The 27,210-nt window shown below is 52.0% G+C and overlaps 2 protein-coding genes across 5 annotated transcripts in view; one reads left to right on the plus strand and one right to left on the minus strand.

Annotated features, from left to right (window-relative positions):
* Positions 1 to 939: 939 nt before the first annotated feature.
* On the minus strand, positions 940 to 5,010 carry NPTX1 (neuronal pentraxin 1). 2 transcript variants are annotated; one of them, XM_050908375.1, is made up of 6 exons: positions 4,540 to 5,010; positions 4,171 to 4,378; positions 3,461 to 3,705; positions 3,179 to 3,358; positions 2,785 to 3,040; positions 940 to 1,741 (listed from the first exon to the last, which is right to left on the minus strand). In XM_050908375.1, the coding sequence occupies exons 1-5, from the start codon at positions 5,008 to 5,010 to the stop codon at positions 2,819 to 2,821; spliced, it is 1,326 nt and encodes a 441-aa protein (XP_050764332.1). In that variant the 3' UTR covers positions 940 to 1,741; positions 2,785 to 2,818. The 2 variants fall into 2 exon arrangements, with proteins under 2 accessions (XP_050764332.1, XP_050764331.1); XM_050908374.1 differs by lacking the exon at positions 940 to 1,741 and having other exon boundaries at positions 2,572 to 3,040.
* Positions 5,011 to 22,163: 17,153 nt separating this feature from the next.
* The window catches only part of RPTOR (regulatory associated protein of MTOR complex 1), a 162,010-nt gene continuing 156,963 nt past the window's right edge, over positions 22,164 to 27,210 (plus strand). For all 3 annotated transcript variants that reach the window (XM_050908318.1, XM_050908319.1, XM_050908320.1), the window contains exon 1: positions 22,164 to 22,633. In XM_050908318.1, coding sequence (XP_050764275.1) covers positions 22,472 to 22,633 — 162 coding nt within the window. In that variant the 5' untranslated portion in view covers positions 22,164 to 22,471. The remainder of the gene's footprint in view (positions 22,634 to 27,210) is intronic.

Consider the following 27,210-nt stretch of genomic DNA (forward strand, 5'->3'; position numbering starts at 1 on the left):
TCACCCTGCGCTTGCTCGTATGGAGGAAGGAAGGGGGGTGCCGGTGCCACCAAGGGCTGCGTGGTGCCCAAGGCAGCAGTGCTGAACCGGACCCATACAGCTCCCATTCCCAGCTGCAATGGGCTGGGGGGAGTTACAGGTGGGAGGGAATTGTTTCTGGCTGGTTATAAGGAGTAAATAATGGTTTTCCTACTTGTATCATCTTTGATGCTAAAAGCAATTTATCTGGCAAGTCTGCTCTGCAGCAGATGTGTAAGAAGTGGGAATTTGTAGCAATTCCTCAGGAACAGCATAAGGCGCCCAGGGAGGCGCAGCCCTGCGCACGCCACCCTCCGCTGCCAAGTCCCCGCGCCCGTGGCACACGGGTGGCCTCTAGCCACGCCGCCCGCCGAGCCAAGTGCCCCGGCGTCACCCCTGCGCTCAGATTTGCCCTCTGGAGCGATGCCTTCCAGGAACTGCCTTCAGAGCCCAGCTCGGCTCCCCGAAGGACAAGCGAAGCGCCCCAAGCGCAGCTCCTGCCTGCAGGGAGGGAGCGGGAGCCGCAGGGTCCTGCCCGCACCGGCAGCGTCCGTTGCAGAGAGCTGACGGGCGTCGGGCACTGTGGGCTGCGGGGTGTCAGTGTCCCCACCGTCGCCAGCCTGGCAGAGACAGCCGGAGGGAGCTGAGCTTCCAGCCTGCGTCTTGGGGAAGGAAAAAACCAAAAAATCACTCTGTATGATGGTGTTGCATAAACCAGGGAAAGACGTGGTCTAAGGCTACAGGAGAAGGAGAGCGCCTGGCAGGTACGGCCGAGGCTCAGAGGGTGCCTGAGCAGGCTCCGAGGGGAACCGGGCAGAAATTCCGGCTTTACACAGGCAAAACCTTCCTCTGTAAAAAGATCGGCTCCCGAGCACTGGCTGCTCAGGGAACTGACACATTTAAGAGAACCCGGTGTCTTTCTTCACTCTTTATTGTGTAAAAATAAAGTCAACAATTCATGTAATCTCGGCAATAAAATGGAAAAAGCATGAGTATCAGTAGAAACAGTGCATTTTCAGAACTGCTGATGCGGACTGGATGCGTAGTATATCATAACCCATTCAAAACCCAAAGGAGACAGAGAGCAAGTAATAGGAAAAATGTACAGCTTTGGTTAGCAAAATAATGACAAATTAGGATACATTTATTCTCTCCCCTACTATACACTATATACATTGTGTTGACATCACACCCTTTTTTTCTTTTTTGGCAAATCCGACGCACCTGGGACTGTAGGTTAAACCTTTTCAGTGGTCTTGTTCTTCTCAGCAGGTTGTGCTTGTCGCTTTGCTGATGCGAACAGGTTCTTAGGAGGAACTTAAATTAACTCACGATGGTTTTTGGGTTTGTGGTTTGGTTTTTGTTTTTTTGTTTTGTTTTTTTTTAAAAAGAGCACAGTTTAAAATACGCTGCCCTGAGCCGCAGTTCGTATGAAGGTATCTCGATCTGGGGGGGGGGTGCGTCGCTGCGTGCGCTGCTCGTCGGCTGGGCGCTGGTTCCCCGAAGCGGCGGTGGCCGGGCCAGCTCTGTGCTCCCGGCCAGGGGCGGCCCTGGCCTTGCCCGGCTCCGTACGGGCCCCTCCACGCCTCGTTCTTTGCCACATCTTTGGAGTTGGTCGGGGAGGCTCTGGAGCCCTGTGTGAATTCTCTGCCTCATCCTCCACTGCCACCCAGGGCAGCCCTCGGGGGGGCCAGTGGGGGGGGCTGGGGGTGATTTCTGCAATCTGTAGTACAAACCAGGAGTTTAGAAAAGGAAACCATACAAAATGCATCTATTATTTCAAAATACGCTTCTTTATCTCTTTTTCCTGCAGAATCTCAAAGTACTTTTTTCTCAGGGAGCACTGCTTAATTCTATATATTTTTTAATCTTCATAAAAATACCCTTTTTTTTAATTGGTAATAAACTTCCCTTTACAGTAAGAGAAACAACATAGTGTATTATCAAAAGCAGAAAGGCTTCAGACTTTTCAGTGGTAGCTAAACTTCCAGGGGAGGGTAAAGGCGCGTAGGCGGCCTTGGGGGGCTGCAGGCAGCGGGGACGGGGGGACGTACCTGAGTGCGGCAGGTCGGGGAGCGGGGCCGGCGGGGGGGTCCCGCCCGGGGGGGTCCCGTCCCGGTGCCCGCCGCAGCCCGGGACTATGGCTGTGGTGCTCGGGAGCAGTGCCGGCCGGGGAAGGGGGCAACGGGGCTCGCCCGGGAGGGGGGGGCAGGTTTCCCTTACCCAGAGGGGTGGGAATGGGGGGGGGGGTCACCCCCTCCTTGGAGTCCCCGCTGCTGCTGCACCCCCAGGAGGGACTGCAACCTGCAGGGGGGGGATGTTGCAACCCTCGGGGGCTCCGGGGGCACCACCCTCCCAGGGGGGCTTCAGGCTGGAGGGAGAGGAGCCCCGAGGGGGGGGCTCCGGTCCGGGCCCTGCAACCTTTTAAGGTGCCGGTGCCCGGGGAATGCGGGGCCGCCCCAGCGCGGGGGGAGTGGCGGTGGCGAAGCGGGGGGCCGGGCCGGGGGGGGGGGGGGGGGGCAGCGGGAGGGGGCGCAGCCGCACCAGGCCAAGGCACGCAGGCGTTGAAGGACGTTGGCAAGACAGAAACCGGAGGGTCGTGGGACTCCGGGGGTGGGCGGCCCCGCTGCCGGGGCATCCCCGCTCCTCGGGACAAGACGGGTGGCTTCGTTCTCGGTTGTTTTTGCGCAAAGGAAAAAAAAAAACAAAACAGGAGAAGGGGGGGGGGGGAGGGGGCGGAAAAAAACCAAAAAGAAAGAAAAGAACCCGATGAGGAGGTTTCTCTCCCTTGTCCGTGGCCCTAGTTGAGCTGGCGACAGGCCTCGAAAGTCCACTTGGTGGCCCCGCCGTAGATGTCGATGTTGGCCTCGGCCCAGGCGATGACGTTGCCCGAGAGCGCCTTGGTGCTGCAGGTGGCCAGGCTGTACACCTCCCCGGGGCTCAGCTTCCTGTCCCACACGTTGAAGTGGGCCAGCTCCCCCACGAAGGCCTGCGTGGCGTCGAACCCGCCGCCCAGCGTGTCCTGTGGAGGAGCTGCCGTCACTGGGGGCGCACGGCCGGGCTGCCCCGTCCCGGGAACACCGGCTCCGTCCATCCCCTCGGGTGCACTCAGCCAAGCAGGGACCCCCACACCTGCCCCCCCCCCCCCCCCAGCCCTTACCTGCTCCTGGCCCAGGACCAGGACCCCCTGGGGCTTGATGGGGTGGTAGGGGGCCAGGTTCTCGCCGCTGCCGGTCTGCGTGCCGTCCTGGTAGGCTTCCCACACGCCGTCCCGCGTGGTCCAGGTGACGCAGATGTGGTGCCACTTGCCGTCGTTGATGACAAAGGGCAGTTTGGCCACCTGTGGGCGGTGGGTCAGGGTGGTGGGCACAGGGGTCCCCCGTGCTGTCCCCCCAGCGGCTCCCCCCCTGCCCAGCACCCTCCCCGCTCCCCAGGGCTGTACCTTGTCATTGATGAGGATCTCCATGGGGTTGTTGCCCCACTCAATGAGCACCAGCTCGTTAGCCTGCCCGGGCACAGCGTAGGAAAAGGGGGTGCCCATGCCGGGGGAGGCGTTGGACTTCATCCACATGCAGACGCTGAAGGCGTACATCTCGGGCAGGCTCTTCTTCACCTTGGCGTACATGTAGTTGGTGCGCAGCGGGAAGGTGAGCTGGAACCTGTCCGGGGGCCGGTTGTCCTTCTGGCCTGCGGGGGCGGAGGCGCGGTGGGCTCCGGCTGGACCCCCTCTCTGCCCTCTTTGGGGGGGTTTCTTACCCCCCACCCCCCAACCCCGTTATGTAACGGGCCTTGAGACTGGCAGCGAGGAGCAAATCCCTCCGGCACCGTACGGCTCCCTAATCCCCGGCACAGGGCAGCGCCCGGAGCATCCCGGGCTCCTGCCGCGGAGCCGGCGGGCACCGCCTGGCTACAGCTGGGGGAAAGGGACGGCTCCAAGGGTGGAAAAGAGGACGGGCTCGGCAGAGCCGCCCGCGGGCACCCGGACGGAGCGGCTCAGCATCCCGCCCGGTAGCGCTCGGTCCCCGGCGGGGCGGAGGGGAGCGGGCACGGCCGTTGGCGGGGCGGGGGGGGAGGCTCCGGGACCGCGGCCGGTCCCGCCGGGAGGCTGTCCCGGGTGTCCCGCGGGCAGCGGGGCTGGGGAGCGCCCGGTACCTTTCTCCAGGTCGCTGATGCGCTGGTGCAGCGACGTGAGGGTGCTCTCGATCTTGCCGCGCTCCTCGGACTCGTTCTTCGGGTTGAACTTGCCCTCCTCCAGGCTGTTCACCCGGGACAGCACCTGCTTCTCCAGGTCGTCGATTTTGTTCTGCAGGATGTCCTTCAGGTTGTTGGTCTGGCTGGAGGAGTTCATCCTGCTGAACTGCTGCAAGGGGCGAGCACAGGAGCGGGCTGTTACCGCCCGACCCGCCGCCGTGCCCGGCCGGGCTCCCGCGCCCCGCTCCGCTCCGACCGGCGACTCCCGGTGCGGCTCCCCCCGGGGCGGCGGGGGAGCGCGGTGCCCCGCCGGCGGGACGGAGCGCGTACCTCGAGGTTCTCCAGCCTGGTCTTCAGGGACTGCAGCGTCTGTCCGAGCTGGCTGAGGGTCTCGGCCGCGGGTGCCCGCGACAGGTCCCCCATGGTGTTCTTGGAGAAGCCGGCCTTCCTGCCGGCCCCGCCGCCCTTGGGCTCGCCGGGCAGCGCCTCTAGCACGCTCTGGCTCTCGCACCGGCCCAGCTTGGCCGTCAGCTCACGGATGGTCTCCTTCTGGTTCATGATGGTCTCCTTCTGCTGCAGCACCGTCTCCCGCAGCTGCAGCACCGTGCTCTTCAGCTCCTCGGCCGAGCCGGTGCCCGGCGCGGAGGCAGCGCACATGTCCCCGTCCAGCGGCACCGAGGTGCAGATGAAGCGCGTCTGCCCGAAGCCCTGCCCGCGGCCGCGCAGGCAGAGCAGCGAGAGCAGCACCAGCAGGAGGAGGAGGAGGCGGCGGCGGCGGCTGCCGGCGGGCCCCGCGGCCATGGCTCCGCTGCCTGGGCTGGGCTGGGGCCGGCTCCGCCGCTCTCCGCCGGGCCCACTGCGGCACGCGGCCCCTCTTATAGCGCCCGGGCGGGGCCGCGCGCCCTGACGTCACGGCGCGTGGAATCCCGGCCGCGCGACGTGGGGGGGAGAAGGGGGGGGAGCGTGAGTGTGCGTGTGTGTGCGCGTACGGGTGTGTGTACGCGTGTGTCTGTGTGTGTACGGGGGGGGGGGGGGGGGGGGAGGGCGCGCGCGTGTGCGTGGGAGTGAGTGGGCGCGGCGCGCGCCTGTGTGGAAGAGGTGGTGTGGAGGGCGCTACAGCGAGCGGGTGCGCGGTGGGCGCGCGCGTGCAGGTGCGCGCGTGTCTGCGCGGGCGTGTGCGTGCGGGTGGGGGCGCGTGTGCAGGTGCGCGCGTGTGTGCATGCGGGTGGGCGCGCGTGTGCAGGTGCGCGCGTGTGTGCATGCGGGGGTGGGTGGAGGGGGTGGGGCAGTGCGTGTGTGCGCGCAGGGCCGGGCATGGAAGGGGCGGCCCCGCGCTCTCCGTGGGTCCGTGTCCGTGGGGGCCCGTGTGCGGTCCGCCCCCGCTACCCGATAGCTGCGGCGGGGGGTGCCGGTAGCCGCCGCCGGAGGGGCCCCGCGGGCTCGCCGTGCCCCCGGCTGGGGGGGCCGGGCTCGGTGCCGGCGTGGGGAGCGGTGCCGTTTCCTGGCACCGCCCAGGGCTGTTCCCGGCAGCTCGGCAAAGCGTCCCCTCGCTCCCCCCCGGGCATCCCCGGTCCTACACCCCCCCCCCCCGCACCCCCCCGGCCCGCAGCGCCCCGAGCAGGGCAGCCCCCACGGCAGGGGAGCGCGCAGGCACCCCTGGGCTGCAGGGCGCTCCGAGGGGAGGACACGGGTGGGCTGCGGGGCAGGGCGACGCTCGCCCCGGGAGGGCCGGGGGCTCTGCCCTCCAGCCGCAGCAGCTCGCTCGGGCTCGAAGCCGAGCGCTCGCAGTGGGGAGGGCAGAAGGGCTGCCGGCCCCGGGTGGGTGCCGCTGGAGCACGGACGGGCCCCGCGATCGCTGCGTGTCCTCAGGAATAAGGTGCAGCAAAGTGGTGCTGGTGCGCAGCTCTGTTGTGGGCATAGGAGAGCAATTGCTGCTTTTCTTCTTAATCGGGGAAAAAAAATCCCCAGGTAATATTTGAATCTGTCCTTGGTGGAAATAGTTCATGGCCATCAGAACTGCTGCTTTTCTCATCTTCAGCACTTCAGCCAAGGCCGATTCCTCTTCAGTCCCAGCAAAGCGAGCGTGCAGCTTCTCCCTGCATTCATTCCTCACAGCTTTCCCTTGGCCAAGACGCCCGAGCAGGAGCAGGACCGTCCCGGCCCCCGCAGCCCCAGCTCCTTGAGGCTCTCCTACCTGTTGGTTTTATCCTTGTCTTCTTTCCGTGGTCTTGTATCGTGTTAGGAAATACCTAAACTGCGGAGAGGTTTCGCTAGCAGACTGCCTGGGTGAATGTGCTTCTGACTATACCATAGGTGAATTTGGTCCTCTCAGTTCAGTTCCCTGCCTGGTCTACCCAACCCGCACTGCAGCAGTCCATGTGGCTGGAGTATTTACATAATGCCAACTTATCCTGTGAAATAGAAAGCAATTAATTTTGATTAGTGAAGTGGGTCAGTAAAATACAAAGGCTTTCAGTCCATGGATCCGCAAAAGATGAAGTACTACCGCTCCACGGTCCTTTCCCCCCTTCCGTCTCCCCTGCGATGCGGGCCTGACGAGCCCTCTCCAGGCGCTGGAGCACGCCGAGCTGCTCACAGCAAGACCTGTGACCCTGTGACTCAGCCTGGTGCCTTTTCTGCTGCAGGTCTGGATCTAGCCCCAAGAGCTTTATGACACACTACCTTGGCGTAGAGTGTTTCCTTCTCAAAGGCATCTCAGCTGCCTTTGGGAGGCCCCTTTCCTCATCCAGCGGTGCTCTGCGGGTTGCAGTTAAAACAGCATTTCATGGCCAAACCCGGAGGCTTGGGGTTGTCATCAGGCACAGCAGAAAGAGGATGGCAGGGTTGGCAACTCCCCCCCCCCCAGTTCTCTATCGCGGCTGGGTATGGCCGTTGATGCCCAGCCCAGGGAAGTCAGGGCAGCGCTGGGACAAAAGTGGCCAAGAAGTATGGAGATGTGCCAGCGCGCTCAGCACCTCTGTAGCACCTTCACTGGGGTCCTGTAGTGCTTCCGTTGCTGTCTTCCATCAAATCTGCCCCAGTGCTTATGGGGACTGCAGAGACTTGTCATTTGTAGCCTTCCTAAGGCTTCTGGTTCTTGCTGCTGATCCTGTGCCCCTGCACAGCCGTTCAGAGCCCCGTAGGCCCAGGAGGAGCTCACCTCTGGTGCTGCGTGCTTTGCTTCAGGAAATTCTGGGGGAAAATCTGCATCTCCACTAGGTTCTTCACTTCTGGCTTTATTGCCCTGGTTACTTTTCCTGCTGTTTGCTGTCTGTGCTGTATAGCATTTCAGTGCAACAGGAATGGAGCAGAGAGGAGTTAAGGAGGGGGACAGGCAGGATGTGTTTTACTGGGCAGACCAGTCTCCCTTCTGTGCTGGTTTGGTTTTGGGGCTGTTTTTGTTTATGTTTTGTTTTGGTTGTTTTTTGGCTTTTGTGTTTTTCTTTTTTTTTTAGAAAAGGGATGCTATGGAACAGGCTGAAAAGACTGCAGGTCTAATTCTTCTGCCACAGGCAGGAACGCAAACCAAAAATAATGTTACTGCAGGCAATACAATTACACCAGTGTAGAACTGGTCTGAGAGGCAGCTGAATTGGTACCCGCTTCTGTTAACATCTGCATGGTATTGACAAAGCTGTTCATGTCACTGAACCTATTTAACTAGGACTCTTTTGTCATCCACAGTGCATTATGCTGCGATGAGACCAAGGTGACAGGTGCAATAAAATAAACACGCCGATACTATGGTGATGGAGACCGTATAAATACCTAGATAGGAAAAAACAACAAAGCTGCACTACAATAGATAAGCAAAAGAACCCCCGTGTCTCCTAATGCAAAGAAAGAACTAGAAAATATGATCAAGATTTCAGCTTTCCCAGAACCACTGAATCATGCAGTAGGATCTGTTATTGCTTTTGTAGATTTAGGAGCTGTATGGGTATAATGGAATAATGGAGCCCCTATTATTTTTAACTCTTCTCTTGCCTCTTGCAAAGCGCTCTCTGTAGCTAGCTGATTTATCGCTCTGTAGCCGAAAAGAGCTGAGCACAGCTATCAAGGACCCTTGGAGATGATTTAGTTCTGAACGGGAGCCAGCAGGCACATTTGTATTTGTGATGGACGAGTACCATTTTGGACAGCCCAGGGTGCTCCCTCCAGGGACCAGAAGCCCTGGCTCCCAGTGCCCTCTGCCACCGCCAGTTGCCCAGTGCAGAGGCGACGTATGTAAACATTCGATCTGCTCAGAGCTAAGCTTTGTGTGAGAACAGCAGAGTTACAAATGCATAAAGGACGTTTTTTAAAGTGGGCAAATCTCTTTAATCCCAGGAGCTGGAGCCCTAGGGAGCAGGGGGTGGAAGCTTTCTCTCCGGTTTGTGCAGCCTGCTGTACATAAAACATCTCCTGTGGGGTAATGCTGATTCCGCATGTAAGTCTCCTCTGCGGAGTGGGAACAATATGATCCATTATGGGAAGGAGACAGCTTTGCGATGGGAAATAGTAATGGGTAGACTTCAGCGAGCGAGAAACCCAGCTCCTTTTGTTTGTGCATCTAGCTGGCACGCAGCTGAGCTGCTGGTTGTGCCCGTGTTGTCTCTGAGGTTCCCGGAGAGATCGTCCACTCCAGCCCCTGCCCGCACACCCCCGGCCCCAACATCCTTAAAGCAGGACGTGGCAGTGGCTATGAGGCTGTTTTGTTGGGTTTTTTTTTAATATCAGGGCTTGTTCTCAGGGAGACGACAGCAAGGACAGGATCTCTGGTCACACTACGGCACCGCCGTCTGTGCGGAGCCCACACGTGGAGGGAGCAGGATCCTTTCCAAAGCCCTTTGCCTCGTGCAGCCAGACAAGAGGCACGGAACCAGCCCACATCTCTGAGCTGCTCCATGGTTAACTTTGCCGAATACTGCATGTGCAAAATCTTTTTTTTACGCCTTCTAAAACCTACAGCTGTCATTAGAACAGCTTGAGCATGGTGTGTAGCTAGTACAAATACAGTGTGTGTAAGGTGGAGTATTCCCTCCTGTAACAGACAAACACTTTGGACCAGAGTTCAGAAATTTGCTGCATTTTGCTGCAGTCTTTCTTTGCAGATCTCTCCCTCTCTGTTTCTCTCCCTCTCCCTCTCCCTCTCCCTCTCTCTCATTCACTCTCTCCCCTTTTTTCCTTCCCTTTCTTTCATTGTTCCCATCTCAAAAGTCGGTTTCCTTCTAAATTGCCTGACATTTACATCCAGTGAGAATGAGGAGTGTGTTCTTTGTACTAGTAGGTCTCAGTCATGCTATAGGGACACAGATCCTTTCATTACAAATAATTAATTTAGCTATATATTGCATAACATCCTAAAAAGCTTTCTAGGGCAATCTCAGGCTAGCTGGATGCACAGTTCCTATCAATATTACATTACATTTGGGTACAACAGTTATGAAGTTTCATTAAAAATTTAATTTGTGGTTTGAAACTGCAGCATTCCCTTAAAAGTGTAGCAGAGAGACTGTTTTGGCTGCTTGAGGACTGATCTTGCATTAGCCAAAATTGCAGGGAGAGCTGCAGAAGGGGCTCGGTACTGTGGTGATACTCCCTGCACAGGAATCCAACGGGCTGGACCAAGAGAGGGAGGGAGCTCAGGCTTGGCATCTGGCTATACGGTGTGCTGTTGGGTTCCTGCCAGCTGTGAGACGCTTTTTTTGAGTGTAGAATTAAGCATTAACCTGTGCCTCTGGTTAGCAGCCACACATGAGCACAAAGAAGGCCTTACCCCATTCTCCCTGCACCCCACTCCAGCCACAGACCCCGATCCGGGGTTAGTTTATGCGTGAAGAAGAGGGTAACTTCTGAGGAGTGCAGAACAAGAGAGAGAGAGACGTGCCGTGCCCCGGGGCTGTGGGACAGGAGCTGGTCTGTAACTTGCGCAGGCTCCTGGGGAATTAGCTGTGAGCCCAGGAATCCCGGAGGAGAGGATGCTAATGCCTTTGTAGAGATCACAGACATCCTTCTCCACTGTCTTACGCTGGTGCAAATTAAAAATCTCCTTACCGTCAGTGAAGTTGTCCTACAGCAGGAACTGGGAGACGGGAGGAGGAATAGAGCCTGGTATCATGTTTTGTTAATGAAGTTTTGTTGTGACGCTTCAGCAGCAGATTTGAATGGAGGCAGGTTTAAAACATCCCACATCCGCCTCTCAGTTTCGGAATTGATTTGTACAGTAATTTCCACCCCTATCCGCGCACACGCACATCAGAAGAACCAACAGCTCTTCCTTCCAGACCATCCCTCAAGTCATTTTTCAGCTTTCTCAGGATTTTTACCTGCTGTAAGAGAAAGCGGAGTGCCGGCTGCATGATGGATCCGAGTTCCTCGGCAGGACGTGGGCCTCCCTGCCCTGCCCAGGCGGTGGGACCGGACCTGCTGCTCCTGCCCACAGCCTGGGTCTAACACAGGGGAGGTCCAGTGCGGGAGCGCAGCGCTGCCCGTGAGGTCTGAGCAGAGCCTGGCCTCTCACTGAAGCACCCACAAGTGACAAACTGTGACCCTATTTATTACAAAAATCACATCTGTCATTTTTTTCCCTGTCCAACAAAGGAGGGGAAATTTGTGGCTGGGGTGGGGTGTTTCAGAAGCCGGCACCGTCCTGGTGTTTGCTGTAGGTCTCTGCAAAAGATCGCTTCCCCTCCCCCCGGAGAGGATAATAATGGGGAGTGGGTTCCTAAATCCCTTAAGCTTCTTTGATAGCTTCAATATTTATCTGTAATCCTGCTAGTGCTTCTGAACAGAAACAGCCCTGTGTCCCTGTTGCTTTGGGGCTTCTTCCCACCTTGCAGTGTTCCCTTTTCACAGGAGAAAAGGCAGGGCAGGATGAGAAGGAAACATCAAAAGCCAGCGACGCTGTTGGTGCCCTAGTTTTTTCCATGATTATTTATTATTTTGCCCAGTCTCTTGCTCTCTTTCTCCCACGCTCTCTGCTCTGTTATGTTAATGTATTGTGGTGGGCTGACCCTGGCTGGAGGCTGGGTGCCCACCGAAGCCGCTCCATCACTCCCCTCCTCAGCTGGACAGGGGAGAGAAAATAGAACGACAGGCTCGTGGGTTGAGATAAGGACAGGGAGATCACTCAGCAATTACCGTCACAGGCAAAACAGACGCGCCTTGGGGAAAATAGTTTTATTTATTACCAATCAAATCAGAGTAGGATAATGAGAAATAAACCCAAATCTTAACACCACCTTCCCCCCACCCCTCCCTTCTTCCCGGGCTTAACTTTACTCCTGAGTTCTCTACCTCGTCCCCTGCAGCGGCGCAGGGGGACGGGAATGGGGGTTGTGGTCAGTCCATCACACGTTGTCTCTGCCGCTCCTTCCTCCTCGGGGGGAGGACTCCTCACACTCTTCCCCTGCTCCAGCGTGGGGTCCCTCCCACGGGAGACAGTCCTCCACGGACTTCTCCAACGTGAGTCCTTCCCATGGGCTGCAGTTCTTCACTAACTGCTCCAGCGTGGGTCCCTTCCACGGGGTGCAGTCCTTCAGGAACAGACTGCTCCAGCGTGGGTCCCCCGCGGGGTCACAAGCCCTGCCAGCAAACCTGCTCCAGCCTGGGCTCCTCTCTCCACGGGGCCACGGGTCCTGCCAGGAGCCTGCTCCAGCGCGGGCTTCCCACGGGGTCACAGCCTCCTTCAGGCATCCCCCTGCTCCGGCGTGGGGTCCTCCACGGGCTGCAGGTGGAGATCTGCTCCACCATGGACCTCCATGGGGTGCAGGGGGACAGCCTGCCTCACCATGGTCTTCCCCACGGGCTGCAGGGGAATCTCTCTGCTCCGGCGCCTGGAGCACCTCCTCCCCTCCTTCTTCCCTGACCTTGGTGTCTGCGGAGTTGTTCCTCTCACATCTTCTCACTCCTCTCTCTGGCTGCATTTTTTTCCCCTTTCTTAAATCTGTTATCCCAGAGGCGCTACCACCGTCGCTGATGGGCTCAGCCTTGGCCAGCGGCGGGTCCGTCTTGGAGCCGGCTGGCATGGGCTCCATCGGACACAGGGGAAGCTTCTGGCAGCTTCTCACAGCAGCCACCCCTGTAGCCCCCCCGCTACCAAACCCTTGCCACGCAAACCCAATACATGTATGTGGAGGCTGGGCATGCCTCCATGCACACCTTTGGGATGGAGTTGAAGGCAGGATGGATGTACGGCAGGACAAGTCTGCCAGTTCCAAGCGCATACGAGGCAGACGGACGGCTGGTCTGGGTCGGGCAGATATGTGTGCAAGCGCAGGTATAGATGCAAGCCCTGGATCAGGGAGCTGGGAGCTCTGTGTTGGCACCTGCTCCCAAACAGGGAGAAGCTGGAGCAGAGACGGTGAGGTCTCGGAGAAGCAGAGCTCTCCAGAGGGAGGAACGCTCTGGTCCTTTGTGGTGGGTGAGAGATCTCATTATCTGTGCCCAAGTCAATTTGTGTTTGTGCTCACGATGGTTCGGAGTTAAAACACAGCAAGGTTTTAAAGACATGATAGATAAAAATGCTATAATGCAATAGGAATTCATTGCATTTGCCTGCTGTGAGGGCTGACCCTTACCTAAAGTGTAGCTTTTAGCGGGGGAAAGGGGCTCTTACGACATTGAAGATTCTTTGCTGGCAAGGATGCCATTAGGGCTGGGTATGTTATTGATTCCTTTTCAAGATTTGAGGCTTAAGAAGCTGCAGAAATAGTAAGTGTAACTGAAATGACATAGTGAGCGAAGCTGGAGACATTTTGGTTGGTATGTGGAGCTGGCATTTCTTGAGCTGAAGATGCAAGGAATGGCAGGAGCCCAGCGGAGAGCCTTCCTAGCCGGTTCCGAACCAGGACTGGGATGGCAGCGGAAGCCCTGAAACACCATGGCTTTTAGAGGTGAAAGATGGACTTGCAGAACTCTGGGCTCCTCCGCACCTGGAGCGGTGCACATTTCTTTTACGATTTGTTACAGCATGTTGCACTAGTAGAATTGCAATGCCATCCAAACTTGAGAACATCAGCACTGCCCTGCTTTAACTTGTGCGTAATAATAATGTTGTCAGCATGTGGTCTGCGGGGCTGATTGCCTTATGCTGTTACTTCTTAGGGCTTTTCTGCATGGGAAATGCAAAATAAATTAAATCGTGAATCCAGAATATGCTAGCTATGCTGCACTGCTTCCAAGGACAGAAACTCCTGGCATGGTCTTTGGAAGTGGAGTAAGCTTCTCATTCTTGCCACATCCTAACTGTTCAATCAGCAGTTTAATGGGGAAGTCATTAGTGTACTATAAATTCACACTTTATATTTATGTAGTGCTTATTTTACCAGGTAGAAAAGCCTTTACTTTCCAGCTGTATGGATGCTCCCCAGTGTAAACGACAGTGAGACAAGATTGTCTATAAGTTCATCTCACTTCCATTAATTATAGTAAGACTAGTCACATTATTTCTTAGAAACCTGCTGAATCTCAGCAGCTAACATATCAACCATGAAACCCAGCAAGACTTAGAAAATAGATGTTGACCACTGTGTCACTCTGTATCAGGAATCTGAGTTTGAAATATCCTAGGCATAAGGAAAAGGTTTCCACTGATGTATTTCATGGGAATGGTAAAAAGAGGACTAGAGAAACATGCTGATTCCCTGGGTAATTACATTTCCTAGGTGTAGGGAGAGATTTTTGGTTTTCTCCATCTAAGACAACGTTAGTGGTTAACACTACATGGGCCAACCCAGGCTGTATTTTTCCATTCAGGGTTTGTTTTGGTTGGATCCAAGCCTCTTGGTTGTTGCCTCTTTTATTGCACATCATAAAACCAAACCGTCGTGGTTCTGATTCTGAATGTCTGCATCGTTGTGCAGGGCATTTCCAAAGGCTGCTCCATGAAATAACTTTCACATTCCCAAGCCCCAAAAGAAGACAGAAAGAATTTCCTGTAAAATGCTGAATTACTCCTTATTAGCCAGTTCAGCTCTGGTTAAAAGGAATGTCAAGTCCCGCCTGCCCTCCGTTGGAAGGTGTGCTTGGCAAGGTGACTGCAAAAAGATACGCCAGAAAACAAGACATTTGGTCTGGATGCTTTTGACAGGCTCAGAAGGAGCCAGCAGAGTTCACTGGCTTCTATTTCTAGTGTATTGGGGTGGTTTTCTCGCTGAGTCAGAGCTGATACTGATCTATAATAGCTACAGAGTGTTTAAGGAAACATTTCTGCTCTTAATAATGAGAAAACCAGTGAATATCTGCTGAGGTGACATCTATCATGTGTTTTTAAACACACATAGCCTGATAACCTAGCAAATTATCCAGATTGCGAAGAGACAAAGGGAGATAATGATAACAAATGAGCTTACATTTATATAACGCCTTTCATTGAGATGGATAGCGAAGTGGTTTGAGAACTCTATTAACGGCTTCTACAAACTATCTAATCTATCGTGTCCCCAAATGTATTGAGTGCAGCTTCACTCAGGCTTTATGAGAAAAACATCTCCATTAAGCAACCAGTTTTTGTCATTCTTCGGAGTGGTCATTTAAGTCTCCCCTGTGCAAGCAGGAACACAGAAATCTTTACATTTGTCGGTGAACTAAAGCTACCTTTGGGGTGAAATGCAGCTCTTGCTTCACAGTCCAAATTACTTCTAACTTCTTTACTACCTTGTATCCAAGGATGTCAAATAGACTCATTAACTAAAAGCTACAGCTACTGATTCATCAAGAAACTTGCCCTTTTATAGTTCAGTGGTGGCAAAGAGAAAAGATAGAACTCCCAAATTTTCTGCTTCGAACGGCTGCATCACCTCTTCTTTCTCTCTCTCCTTTTCTTTGTGACAAAATATTCCCCTGGTGGCATTTCTTCAACTAAAAGGGCAAGGAAAGACTTCTGACCTAGTATTTATTCTGGCCTTTCCAACATGAGAAGAGAAGAAGAATCCCTGTCATATTCCTAATGGAGCGCTCCTGACTGAGACACAGCTTTGCACCCATTTTACGTCTCCCATAATTTTAAGGCAGTGTGAGTGTGTTCGTAACAGCACATTGCATCAGCATCGGGGGCCGGGGGCACTTAAGAACAACCAACGTGCGAAGTGCTCTGGCCACGATCCTCAGCCCTCTCCAAGTCCCAGCTGCATCTCCTAGAATGAAGTGGCTGCTGGCTTCCTCTGCGTCAGCCGCGGGATACTCAAATGCAGACGGCAAAGGATTTTCAGAGGGACCCTTGTGTCCTTGCTGCAGGGTAGAGAGGTGGCTGCTCTGCGGAAGCTGTGGGGTGGCGTGGCCCTGTGTTGAGCAGGGTGGTGTGACTGCATCCGTACGGATGCGTGTTCCCCTCTCTGGAAGCAAAATGAGTTGGAGTAAGACTCAGCAGCCCTATGGTGGTTTCCTCTGCTTCAGGTTTGAGCCATCCTCTGTCCTCAGTCTTCTCAAGCTAGTTCTTGTCGGGGCAGGGGAAAGCCTCAGATTTTCTGTTCCTCCTAGACACCGCCCCGGTCCCTGGGCTGCAGGTGAACTGCTTGGAAAGCAGAATTTGCAGCAGCAGTTACTCACCAGACGGTATTTTGTACTAGAGCGCCTTTGGCAGCAGTCAGACGAGTGCTCCGTTAAGCCCACTCTGACGGGTTTAATGCTACAACCGCTTCTCAGCAGCGCTGGGGCAGTGCCTGTACGAGCGCACGTTTCCCCGCCCATGTGTATTTAAAGGAAGCGAGTTAGGAAGAGCGTGGCAGTGCTAGGAATAGACTCCTCAGTTCTCTTTCTCGCAGAGGGAGGTCACTGGGATTCTTTTACGAGGTGGGGAGTCAATTTTATGAATAATTTTTTGATGTGTATTGGATTTGGCACGTAACATCAACCACCCCCTTCTCACCTGCCTCCCGATCCCTTCCTCCCCAGGGCTCAAATTCCCGTTCCCAGCCTCAAGTCTTCGATTCACATTTACTGCAAGGAGACAAGCGCGGAAGTCTGTGTGCTGTACATGCATAAATAATAGAACCGAAATCATACTTAGTTAAAAATAGATATTCTTCCTAATAAATATTTTATGTACTGTCTTTGGGATATAAAGCTCCTCTGACTGAAGTGTTAAAACAAACCTTGTTGTTAGCCCCTAAATGCTTAAAACAACCCCGGCCATGGCTGTACAAATAATGCTTGGCTGAGAGGCTGTGTATGGGGAAGGTATGTGTTCACGTGCATACGCATACAGACAAACACCTACTCTTAAAGCCTTGGAAAAGGTAGCCCTTTGGCTAAGGGCACAGACCTCTGCAGCTGACTTTGACTCATTTGGTGACCTGTGAATTTGGCTAATGAAAATTAAAGATAAAATCTCTCCTGATATTTATGAATAACATTCTTCTCTCCATGTCTTTCTTTCTTCCTGCCCAAGAGTGGAATTAGAATTAGCTGGCTGAATAAGGCAAAACAAAGGACACTGACAGAGACTGAGATAGGAGAATTTTTCATTAAAAAGAGTGACAGGTGAAGAATTTGTCCAAGTGTGTCTCTGGAAGATAATCCTTCTGCATTTTGGTTTTTAGGACATCACTTAATGTGCCTTACTTGACATGGTGTGTCCACTCCCTGGATTCCCTAGGAACAAGAGTTTTCCAATGCCACTTTAATTGAGAACAGATTTGCTAAACCAGGGCTCAGTTTCATAAAAGATAAAACTGGGATTGGAACACAGTGATCTGAAACAGAGTGAGCTCCCAACATGAAGTACAGTAGGTGAAGTTCTGCCTACGAGCACGAGTGTGTGTGTCTTTTAGGGGGCTGCAAAGCCAGCTAGGCAATAAGTGCCACAAAGAATTCAAAGGGAAAAATTCAGCCTGCGGGCAGGCAGATGTGGGAGTGCAATAAACAAATACAAACCAGCTAAAGTACCTCCAAAGGGAGCAGGAGCTGGAGCATCTCCCTGCACTCGCAATAAAAGCTTCCTTGGTGTTGAAATGCACAGGAGAAGAAATTAACTGGGCATTGGACTGTGGGACTCCCAGTCGTATTTCCAGAGCACTAAAACATAATTGGCATTCCAGACTGGATATAGTCACGTTTTCCTTGTTAGGCAGGCAGAGACCTAATCGATACAGCCAACCAAGTTTAGGACACAGCTCACTTCACCCTGCGATTTTTTCAGACGAATTGCACTGCTAAGCTCTATTGACTGGCTTGACTAGATCTTTATCCACTCTAACAGAAGCCCAGATGCCTTGCTTAGACACAGACACCGACCTGGCTAACGCCTAAAATCACGCAACACACGCAGTGGTCTAGCAAATGGGGTCTAGATGAAATTGCAGCAACTTGGATGTTTGATATGAGTTATCAAGGGCCCACTGTCAACATGGAAGGAGCAGGGTATTCTAGAGATCCATCTGGGGCTGGACACTGCCTTGATAACTGCCGCTGCTGACCTGGATGAGTGATTAGGAAGCATGCTTACTAGATTTCCAGACTAAAGCTGAGTGTGCCTAGAGCATGTCAGAGGACGGGACTGGAATTAAGAAAGGTTTGGACAAACTGGAGACATCTAAAAAGATGTAGTTTCACTCCAGTATGGAGAAATAAGCTGTTTTCTCTGCCTACTGAGGGTAGGAATGAAGTACCTGCTTTAATTTTAAGATGGAAATTAGCTGTCAAGGGTACCTTGCCTGGAGAAGTCACATAGTCTCCATCACTGGAGGTCTTAAGAGCCTGTGATACTGTAGAAATATGAACTAAACACTATAAATAAATAAATCAGAACATTAAGAAAGCCCACACAAGCCCAGCAGGAGAAGCACATACGTAGCCTAGATTCTATACCCTAGTGGCATGGGGCTTGCCATGGCCTATTGACATTGAGAAATATTTTGCCTGAGTAAAAGCTGCAGAATTTTCTCTGCCATGAAAGAAACCAGGACCTGACACTGGACTATGCAGTGAAACAAAAGAAGTTCAGGGAATGGCATCACATCTAACAACTGATTTTTATGGAGATATAAATGGAAGATTATTTATGCCTCTCTTTGGTTCTTGCCCTATGGAGGCTCAAATAAGGTGAGTTGCTTCGATTAAAGCATATAGCTGCAAATGATCAGAGAGCCCATGACCACCATCCTGAAGATCTTCATTATCAGAGGGCAGATGCCATCAGGGCCACGTGCTTGGCAGTGCTATTTTTGAACAAATCAATTCATTCTGATTTCCATCAAAACTTGCAAAATTAGGCATTCAAATGGAGACTGATCCCCACTGACCTGCAGCACGTGTCCTTTAGAAAAGGATGTTTGCGAGGCTTATTCAGAGATCTGATAAAAGTGCAGAAAAATTTTTTCATTTGATATTTACTGGCTCTGGTCAGTTCACAAATTCCCAGTCACAGATTTGCTAAAACTAAATGTTATGCCCTTTTCATCATGCGTTAAAAAATAACATGTGTTTAGCACGTAGATGATGTCATCCCAGCCAGGTCTCAGAAACCGTCGCGACCGCAGCCCCCCCGTTGCTGAGGTTACGGGTGCTCTGCGGTGCCGGTCCCCGTGGCCTGCGCCGTGCCGGCTGGGGGAAGCAGTACGTCACCCCATGGGCTGGGGGTGGTGGGACTCCCAGCCCTGCGGCGATAGCTGCTCTGGGGCCGTGCAGTACCGCTCTGTCGTGGGTGCGTACGCAGACGCTGATGATGCCCTCCCACCTCAGCCCGCTCCTGGCTGAGTCGCTGCCTGTGCAGGCAGTATTTCCTGACTGCAGACTCTTACGGTGTTTTATCACCGGTAGAAATGGCACAGCAGCCTTAGAAAGGTCATAAGGAGCCCGTGAGGTTCCCCCTATTTTTCAGGCAGCCAGCCTTTCTGATGTTCCTCTCGTTTGGCTCTTCTGCAATGCCCCAAGAACGCAACCGAAATCCTTGGGGGTAGCAAGGGCTCCATCCTGAATCACCACACAAAGACTGGAGGAATATTTGTTGTGAAAGCTGTGAGAAGAGCCTGTGTGCGCAGCCCCGTTACCAGCGTGGGAACTGGCCCGGGGCTTTCTGCTGCAGAGGACAGGGACTGGTCACATAGCCTGAAGCAGGTGTGTACCTATGAGCATCTGTGTCCACAGGCATCCCCATAAACACGTCTGGTTTTATTCTTCTGTGGAAAGTTGTATACAGCTTGATCCAGTACAGCATGAACATAAAGGGCTGCTAAGCCAGCACTCTGCACTGCTTTATCCTGCAGGTACAAAGAACCGCTTGTGTGTAGGGGCCTTCTATCAGCCTATTATTCTAAGGCAAGAATAATTGTAATTTGTCAATTTGATCTGTTATTCTGTGCAGAATCTGGGGCCAGAGGGCTGACCCTGCAAGGAAACCAGGGGTCCTGATGGCAGCGGCATGCATCACCACATGCTGCCTTCGGTATGGAGAAGCTGGCAGCAGAGGAAATCCTGGCCAGCAGTGACAAGAAAGGATGCAATTAAGCAGGACAGGGTGGATCCGCAACGGGAACAGTGAAGCGGAGAGCCACAGGTCTAGACTGAGATCCTCCCGGGAAGTGCATGCCTGCGATAATGGGAGCATTGCAGGTCAGCGCTGATGCATTCAGAGCTGTGTGGGAAGTCTGCTGACACCCTGCTCTCGCCGTCTGGTTCTCATCCCGACAGCCAAGCTGTCACTTCAGCTCTGCTCTGCGGAGTCTTCCTCCTGCCACCTTCCCCGTCCCCTTCCCCCTAGAGCCCCTATCAGGTAGAACCGAGCAGAGATGCTGGTGTGGATGGGATAAGGCACTGGGAGCACTGAGAGCCTCAGGGGAGCAGGGCAGCGTTTCAGAGAAGTCCCTGAATAAAGAGGTGCACAGAGGATGGGGGAATGCACGGCTCTTCCAGCACAGGCCGTGGACTTCGTCTGGCCAACCGTGAAAAAACACAGCCCTTATCTTAAATAATCACTGTTTTAAAGCTGTGCGCATGGGAAGCGAGGCAGATTTGTGCTCTCTGCCCTCTGGCAGCTGTGTCCTTCAAAGGTATTTTCGGCAGCAGCTCCCGAGCCCGCACAGCAGCCCATTCTGGCGGGGCAGGTGCCGGCTCTGGCACACGGTCCCTAAATCTGTTGGGAGCCGGGATTAGCGACCTGCGCTGCCCAGCGCCAGGGTCCATCTGTGCAGCCGCGGTGCGGGATTAGCTGCCCTGGGCGCTCCAGTGGCTGCAGTTTTTTCAGGTGGTGTGTTGGGATCGTTACTCCCATTCTGTGTCGCTGCCGTTGGTGCGAGGAACTCATTAAAGGTTAGCAGAAACACAGCTGTAAGTGCTTTCTATGCCGTGGCAATTCATTTCAGTAACAATCATGTAGTTATGATCCGCCATCAGCATAAAGCACCCGTAAAGCAATGAATCAGCTCAGTCAGTAAACTGAAGGAGCAAAAGCAAATGTCGGCCACCCCAGAGCCTCCAAGAAACGTTATTTTCCAATCTATTGTAGAGAAAGGTCTTTGCATTTAAAATATTCCATGAATGTAAACACACTGAAAATATTAATGAAAATTAATGTGATTCTATAAATCAAATTATGCATGTATTCTTTGATTTCTACTTTGAAATAATTTTTACACGTTTAAAGTATTACAAATACTAATGCAGCTGGCTTGATTACTGCTAAGAGCAAACACTCTGAGGAACTTCATTAGGAGCAATATTTGATATTCATTAACCTTCAGTTTATTTGATAGCAAAGAGGATATATTCCTGAAATACTACATCTGCTTTTCCTCATATATGGAGTGAACATAAATCAGACATAATTCTGCTGGAGTCTATTGCCCGGATTCACCACTCCCCTGCTCTTTTACCCCAGTATAAATGACCGCACGACTGAAAGCGAGGTGAGGTCCAAGAACCGGCACTAAAGGACCAGTACCTGTGCCTGTGCCGCGGCAGGGTGCGTTTGGGGAAACCAGGACACACCAGTGCAATGCTCATGCTGCTCAGAGCCAGGAGCTTGACATCACAGATTTATTTTTATCTCTGTTTAAGATGAAGATCATCAGAACTGTAATTGTAGGGCAGGGTGGTCTGGAAGGCTCGGTATGTCGTGCAGTCAGTCCTGTGCTGCTTTAAGTGATGGAAACCTAAGTCATGTTGTTTTTTTCTGCGCATCCTTTTTTTCGGCACCCCAAAGGCAATCAAGGAACTTGCCCCTTCAGCGTCGCAGGAGGCAAAATCGCTGGAGGAAACAAGGACATCGCATCCTACGGCTCCCAGTGAAGAAGCCCGCGGCGGGCATGCAGCTTGGCGGGCCAGTTAAAACGAGGAGCAGGCGGCATGGACGAACTCTGGCCCTTCTGGCCTCTGCCTGCAGCAGTGCAGGACTCTCAGCCCCCAGCTCGGGGCAGAGGAGCCCGCCGCCCGCCCGGTACCGCTGCGGCTCAGCCCCTCGCCCTCCCACCCTCGCAGCCCCAAACCTGCCCAGACTGTGGTGCTCCCCCCCCGCCCCCGCACCCTCCGGGACGGGCTGTCACTGCGCACCGCCGACATCTTGAGGCCGCGCACGGCACGGGAAGGGCCGGGCGAGCCGGGGACCTTCACCCGGGCGGTCCCCGCCTGCCCGGAGGAGGGCGACCCGTTTTAAGCCCTGCGGTTCCCGGTGGGCTCCTGGAGTGGGGGGGCTCCGGGAAGGCTCCCGGTGTCGTCCGGCCCGCGCTAGACCCGGGACAAGCCGCGCTGTAACCATGGTAACCGCGGTGGCCCGGCTTGTCCCACGCGGCGGCCCGTAGCGCGGTGCATTGTGGGCCGGGGGAAGATGGCCGCCTCCTTGATGTGGTGGTGAGAGGAGTCGGGCTCTCCGGCGCCGCAGGACGAGTCTCCCCTTCTCCTCCCGCCCGCTCCTCGTCCGCAGCTCGCCGATCCGCTCTCGGCCCGCTGGTGTGCGAGGGAGCTGGGAGCCGCGATGGGCCGGGCGCGGCTCCCGCCGCAGAGAGTGCAGGGCCCGCGGGGCTAAAGGCGCGAGTGGAGGCCCGGGGCCCGGTCCCCGCCGGCACCTCGGCCCTCCGCGGGGCCGGGAGGCGCCGCCTTCCTCGGAGCCCGGACGGGGCTGCTGCCTGCGGGCGGAGGAGGAGGAGGAGAGTCGCCAGGTGGAAGGCGCAGCTTTCCCCGGGCTCGTCCTTACCTGCACACCTGGGAGAGGAGCCTCCCTCTGCCCTTGCCCCGTCCTCCCCCCCGCCTGCCCGCGTCCGCGCCTCCACCTGCCGGAGGGATCCCTCGGCCCCCGCTGCGTGCTGGACTGGAGATTGCTGCTCACTTGTTGCCTGGCACTTGCCCTCTGATGGAGTCTGAGATGCTGCAGTCGCCTCTTCTGGGGCTTGGGGAGGAGGATGAGTCTGACCTGACTGACTGGAACTTGCCTCTGGCCTTTATGAAGAAGAGGCATTGCGAGAAGATCGAAGGCTCCAAGTCTTTGGCTCAGAGCTGGAGGATGAAGGACCGGGTAATGCTCAAGGGCAGGATGGGTTTTGGAGGAGGAGTGGGGAGGACAGGTGGTGAAAAGGGAGGAGTAAGTGCTCGGAGGGCTGCTGTACTTCAAGCAGCAGTCTGTTTTCAGATGAAACGCTGGGTATGTGATAGTTTGTGTGCCTGTCATATGGGTTTAGGGGAAGCAAACATGCAGATGGGTCAAAAGTACTAATTCCAAGCTCACGGTAATACACTCTTTGCGTAGCTCCCTCATTCAAGATCTTTAAATGAAATTTGGGTACTTGGTGTTTTTCAGGAAAGACAATAAAGTTACTGAGGTCTTAAAGAGCTCTCTGGATCAGCAGGTTAATGATGCAAGCACAAGGTGCAATAAATGTAGTCATTACAGTTGTCTAGCGGTGAAGGTGCACGGAAGCTTTGTGGTTTTGAAGCTTGCCACCAGCATGTTATGTGGAATATAAAATTAAGGTATTCTTTGTGTGTGGGGAAACTGAGATTATGTGATTTTGGAGGCAGAAAATAGTTATTAAATGACGCATTTACTGTAGTAAAGCAAGGTGCTTCTCTTGTGTTTGAACATATGTTGCGTGTTAAACTGATAAAGCCAAGTTTGTGAAAGAAAGATCCGTGCCAGGGGGTCTTGAATCTTGTGTTGCGTCTATGTCCCAGCTTAAACATTTTAAGTTAAAAGCAAACAAACATGGATAATCAGCTCCACTCATTCTATTCTTGGAATCTGCTTTGGGTTACAGGGTTCCTTAGGTCTCAAAGTTGTTTTGCCCATAACTTTGTGTTTATGAATATGTATGAGGTTTTTTTTTGTGACCCCATTTCTGTTGTGTTTATGATCCCTCTTGCAATACTCTGGAATAACTTGGGAACTGCTGTTGAAACTCCATCCTGTAATTTCTTTCCAGAGGCATTATGACCAGACCTCAGGATGCTATATGTGCATCTAAATATTCCTAGAGGGGTGTTCACCTAAATGGTTATAGTTGTCGGAAGTTCTGGGGAAGGCTCTGGCTGAACCAGAATCATTTGACTGAGTAGAAACATGTACTGAAAATTTGACTTGGCAGATCATTAATGGATTGAATTGAATTTTTTTTCAGATGTAATTTAAATGAGCCACAGAACTCAAAGTTTTGTGGTATGTCTTCTTTAAAGGGTTTTGGCAAAGAAAGAGATTTTTCTCTAGTAGACTGTGGAGGTGTGATGAGCTTGCTTGTCTATTTTAGTGATCCCTCTGCCTTCCTGTGAAGCTTCCTGTTCACTTATTTCCTGATCTGCAAACTTGTCTTTTTCTAAATTGGGAATGACATTGACTTGGTCAATAAAATCAATAGGCTGTACAGCATAAGCATGAGTAAAGTGGTAGTAATCAGCTGTCTTCTCCATATTTGTTGCTAAACGTTTCATTTGCATGTTACAGCCAAAGAGAATCATTTCAATGAAGACAAGACCAGTGGTTACAGTGATCATCACAGCCCAGTTCCTACCGTCCTTACTCCTATGGAGTTGCAGTTTCTTCTTCTGAGAGTCCTCTGTGCTGTGAATGGCGTGCTTTTCACAAAATAGTATGCTACTCACTGTGAATGAGCTTAGCGAAATCAGGCCCTGAATCATTCTCCAAGATACTGAGTCTTATTTTTGTAAATGAAGAAAATAAGAGCAAATCTGAAATTTTCTGTTTAGTCCTTCTGTTTTCACTGTCAGCTTGAATCAAATAACTTTTCTTTATATCAGGATTAGTGGTGCTGCTCATATGTCATTTGTATCTGGACAGCTTTATCTGGTATTGTTTGGACAAACTTGCTGTTGTGTATAATTACTTTTTGCTTAAGAACAGGTTCATAGGAATATATAGAAAGCACATAAAGACGTCTGAGAGAGGAAGAGAAGCTGATTTGAGACTGCTCAATCTCATTACTTTTAAATCTTAACCGTTATTTTTCATGTCTTGTATTTTATTCAACTTTTTAGCTGTCATTGGATGTTTCCTTAGCATTTGATGTGATATAACAAACTTATCAGCACTTCAAATGGTGAAGGGAGGGGTCTGAAGATGGGGTGTTTAGAATTCTGTATGGAAAATTACGTTTGTTAAATATTTTCCCCCAGCTACCTCAAGTTAGGTTAATCCTGTGAAATAGTTCATGAAGTCATATAATCTGGTTTGACCTTGCGTTACATGAACAGAAGGTGGAAGACTAGCTTGCTAGTTCATGCTGCTGTTGTTTTCACGACGACCGACTGAAAATGGTAGTTTGAGTGTGATGGGTTTGTCCAGCAAGCCAAGCCCCTTAATAAAAATGCAGAAACTTGAGATTTTTGGGGTTTTTATTATGAAGCGTTTTGGAATAATAGTGTGAGGGAAGATAGGCAGTAATGTGTCAGCCTTTACTGTCAGGAAGTATTCTGACCTTTTGTTGTTTTTGGTTTTCCCCCCCCCCCCCCCCCCCCCCTTCCCCCCCCTTTTTCTGATTTCACGTAACTGTTTTGTTATATGCTCTCTGGCATTATAAATTAATTATTCATCTCATCTTGTTGTTTTAGCTGTCTTCAGAAAGTTTCCTCTCTTTATTTTCTCTTGCTTTAGAGCATTATTCCCCAGTGATCAGAATTTTCTGTTGCAGCCATGCTTGTTTTGGTCAGCATTCAAGGCCTCTGATGTCTGTCGATAGCTGCTAATCAAATTAAAAGCAACACATAGTCACTTCCCTCCTGTCTCAGTCTGACTGCGGGTCTGTTGCATTCCCCAATTTACTTTAGCTTCCTTTTCTTGGCTCTTGCCTCCTTTTTCCACAAGCCAGGTCTGATTGACCCGAGATGTGCTCTTATCTTCGAGATGCTATTGAAAGAGATTTTCTTGAGGGCTGGACGGGATATACCTCTTGGTGTGAGTTGCGAATGTGGAAAGCATTCCATTATTTTGGATTTGATAAATTAACTTGTCAAAGCTTAGGATGGGAACCATTATCTGTATTTAAACATACCAGCCTATCTCTAAGTCAAGAAATTCTCAAAGGTTAACCAAAACAAGTCTCTATTTGCCTGAAGTTGCAGGTAAATCTGAGGCATTTTTTCCCTATGAATCATGAAAAAACACAGGCAGTGGCGGATTTTGCCCTTATTCATTGTCTTGAGTAGTCCTAGGGAGTGATCCTAGCTTTTCTATAGTTACAGGAAATGATTCACTAAGATTTCATATAGAATGACTCTTTTTTTTCATCTTGCTTCATTGCTCTAAAAAACACAGAGTTTATATGAACTTGAAGGTTCTTTAGAAGGCAGGACTCTAATAGGAGGGAAGAATCAAATAAGAAAAGTAATGAGTGGTAAATCTAGATAAAATAACTGAACATTCACTTGCCCCCCCCTCCTTTCATCCAGAAGGACTGCTCTGAAAACATTTAATCCTTCGTCTCCTGCTTTCATGGACTACATATGCCATCAAAGTGACACTGCTTTGATCTATTATTTATTTAAAGAATATTTTTAACACAAGAGGGTTGGAATTATGCTTTGTGTATTGAATTAAATCTCACAGCCTCAGTAGCAACCAAATCATGAAACTTGATTTAAATAAAAAGATTTCAAATACACCAGGTTTTACTGACAAGTTGCTACTAAATTCAGAATATTTGAATTAAGATTTGCTGTACTTATATTGATTTCTAAAATAAGCAGAGAGCAACAAAGCTGGTTGTAATAGTTTTACTTTAACATTTTTTTCCTGCTGCCTCATAACTTGCTGTGTGAGAGTTAAATCCTGTTTTTATGAGAAGAGGAATACAAAATTAGGTTTCTATGGAAATGCAGATTAAAGCAGGACCGCATACAAATGCGCTTAATTCAGACAAGCAGAGTTTACCTACCTGCATGGTAAATTTTTCATGTGTCAAAGGAAATTAATGAAGGATAGTAGCATTGGAAGTTTGTGCCCATCGTTTCAGCTTGAAATAGTTGTTTCAGTCTAAGGAAGCTTTCCAGGCACTCTGGTAACGGATGTGGCTTGGCCTCTGCTTGCTCTTAGAGCGCTGGAGCTCATCTCCCCCCTCTCTTCTGAGTCGAGTTTAGTGTGTTTCTTGTGAGCTGAAATGAGGCAGCAGGAATCTTGTGGGGGGAGAGGGTGGGAGTTCGTGTTTTGGCAGCAGCCTTCACTTTAGTTTGATTTATTCCATCTTAAATGTTTGTTTTCTGTTTGCTTATGCATGATCGTGGACTATCAACTGTGTTCATATTTAGGAAACTCATAACCGAGTAAGTAGTCTGGGATCTAACCCAAATGATACATAGTTTCCGTACTTCCCCTGGTCTGAAGATAAACTCTTAGGGAGACTAGCTTGGAGCACTTCGCTTTGATGCTATAGCGTGGCCCTGAGAACTGGTAATGGTCTGAATCTCTCTCTCTCGTCTAGGCCAGTGGTTGAAATCCATTTTAGTTCAGTAGTTACTAAAAGTGGCAATTGCTGTCCAGTGAGGTGTGTGAATTGAGTGGTAGCATAGGGCACCTGCTGGTCTACAAATGTCTATAAAAACAAAATTAAAAAACGAGCTTCTCCCCGAACTGAACCCCCTGCTGTAAGT

Source organism: Gymnogyps californianus, chromosome 19 (genome assembly GCF_018139145.2).
Source record: "Gymnogyps californianus isolate 813 chromosome 19, ASM1813914v2, whole genome shotgun sequence".
Lineage (NCBI taxonomy): Eukaryota > Metazoa > Chordata > Aves > Accipitriformes > Cathartidae > Gymnogyps > Gymnogyps californianus.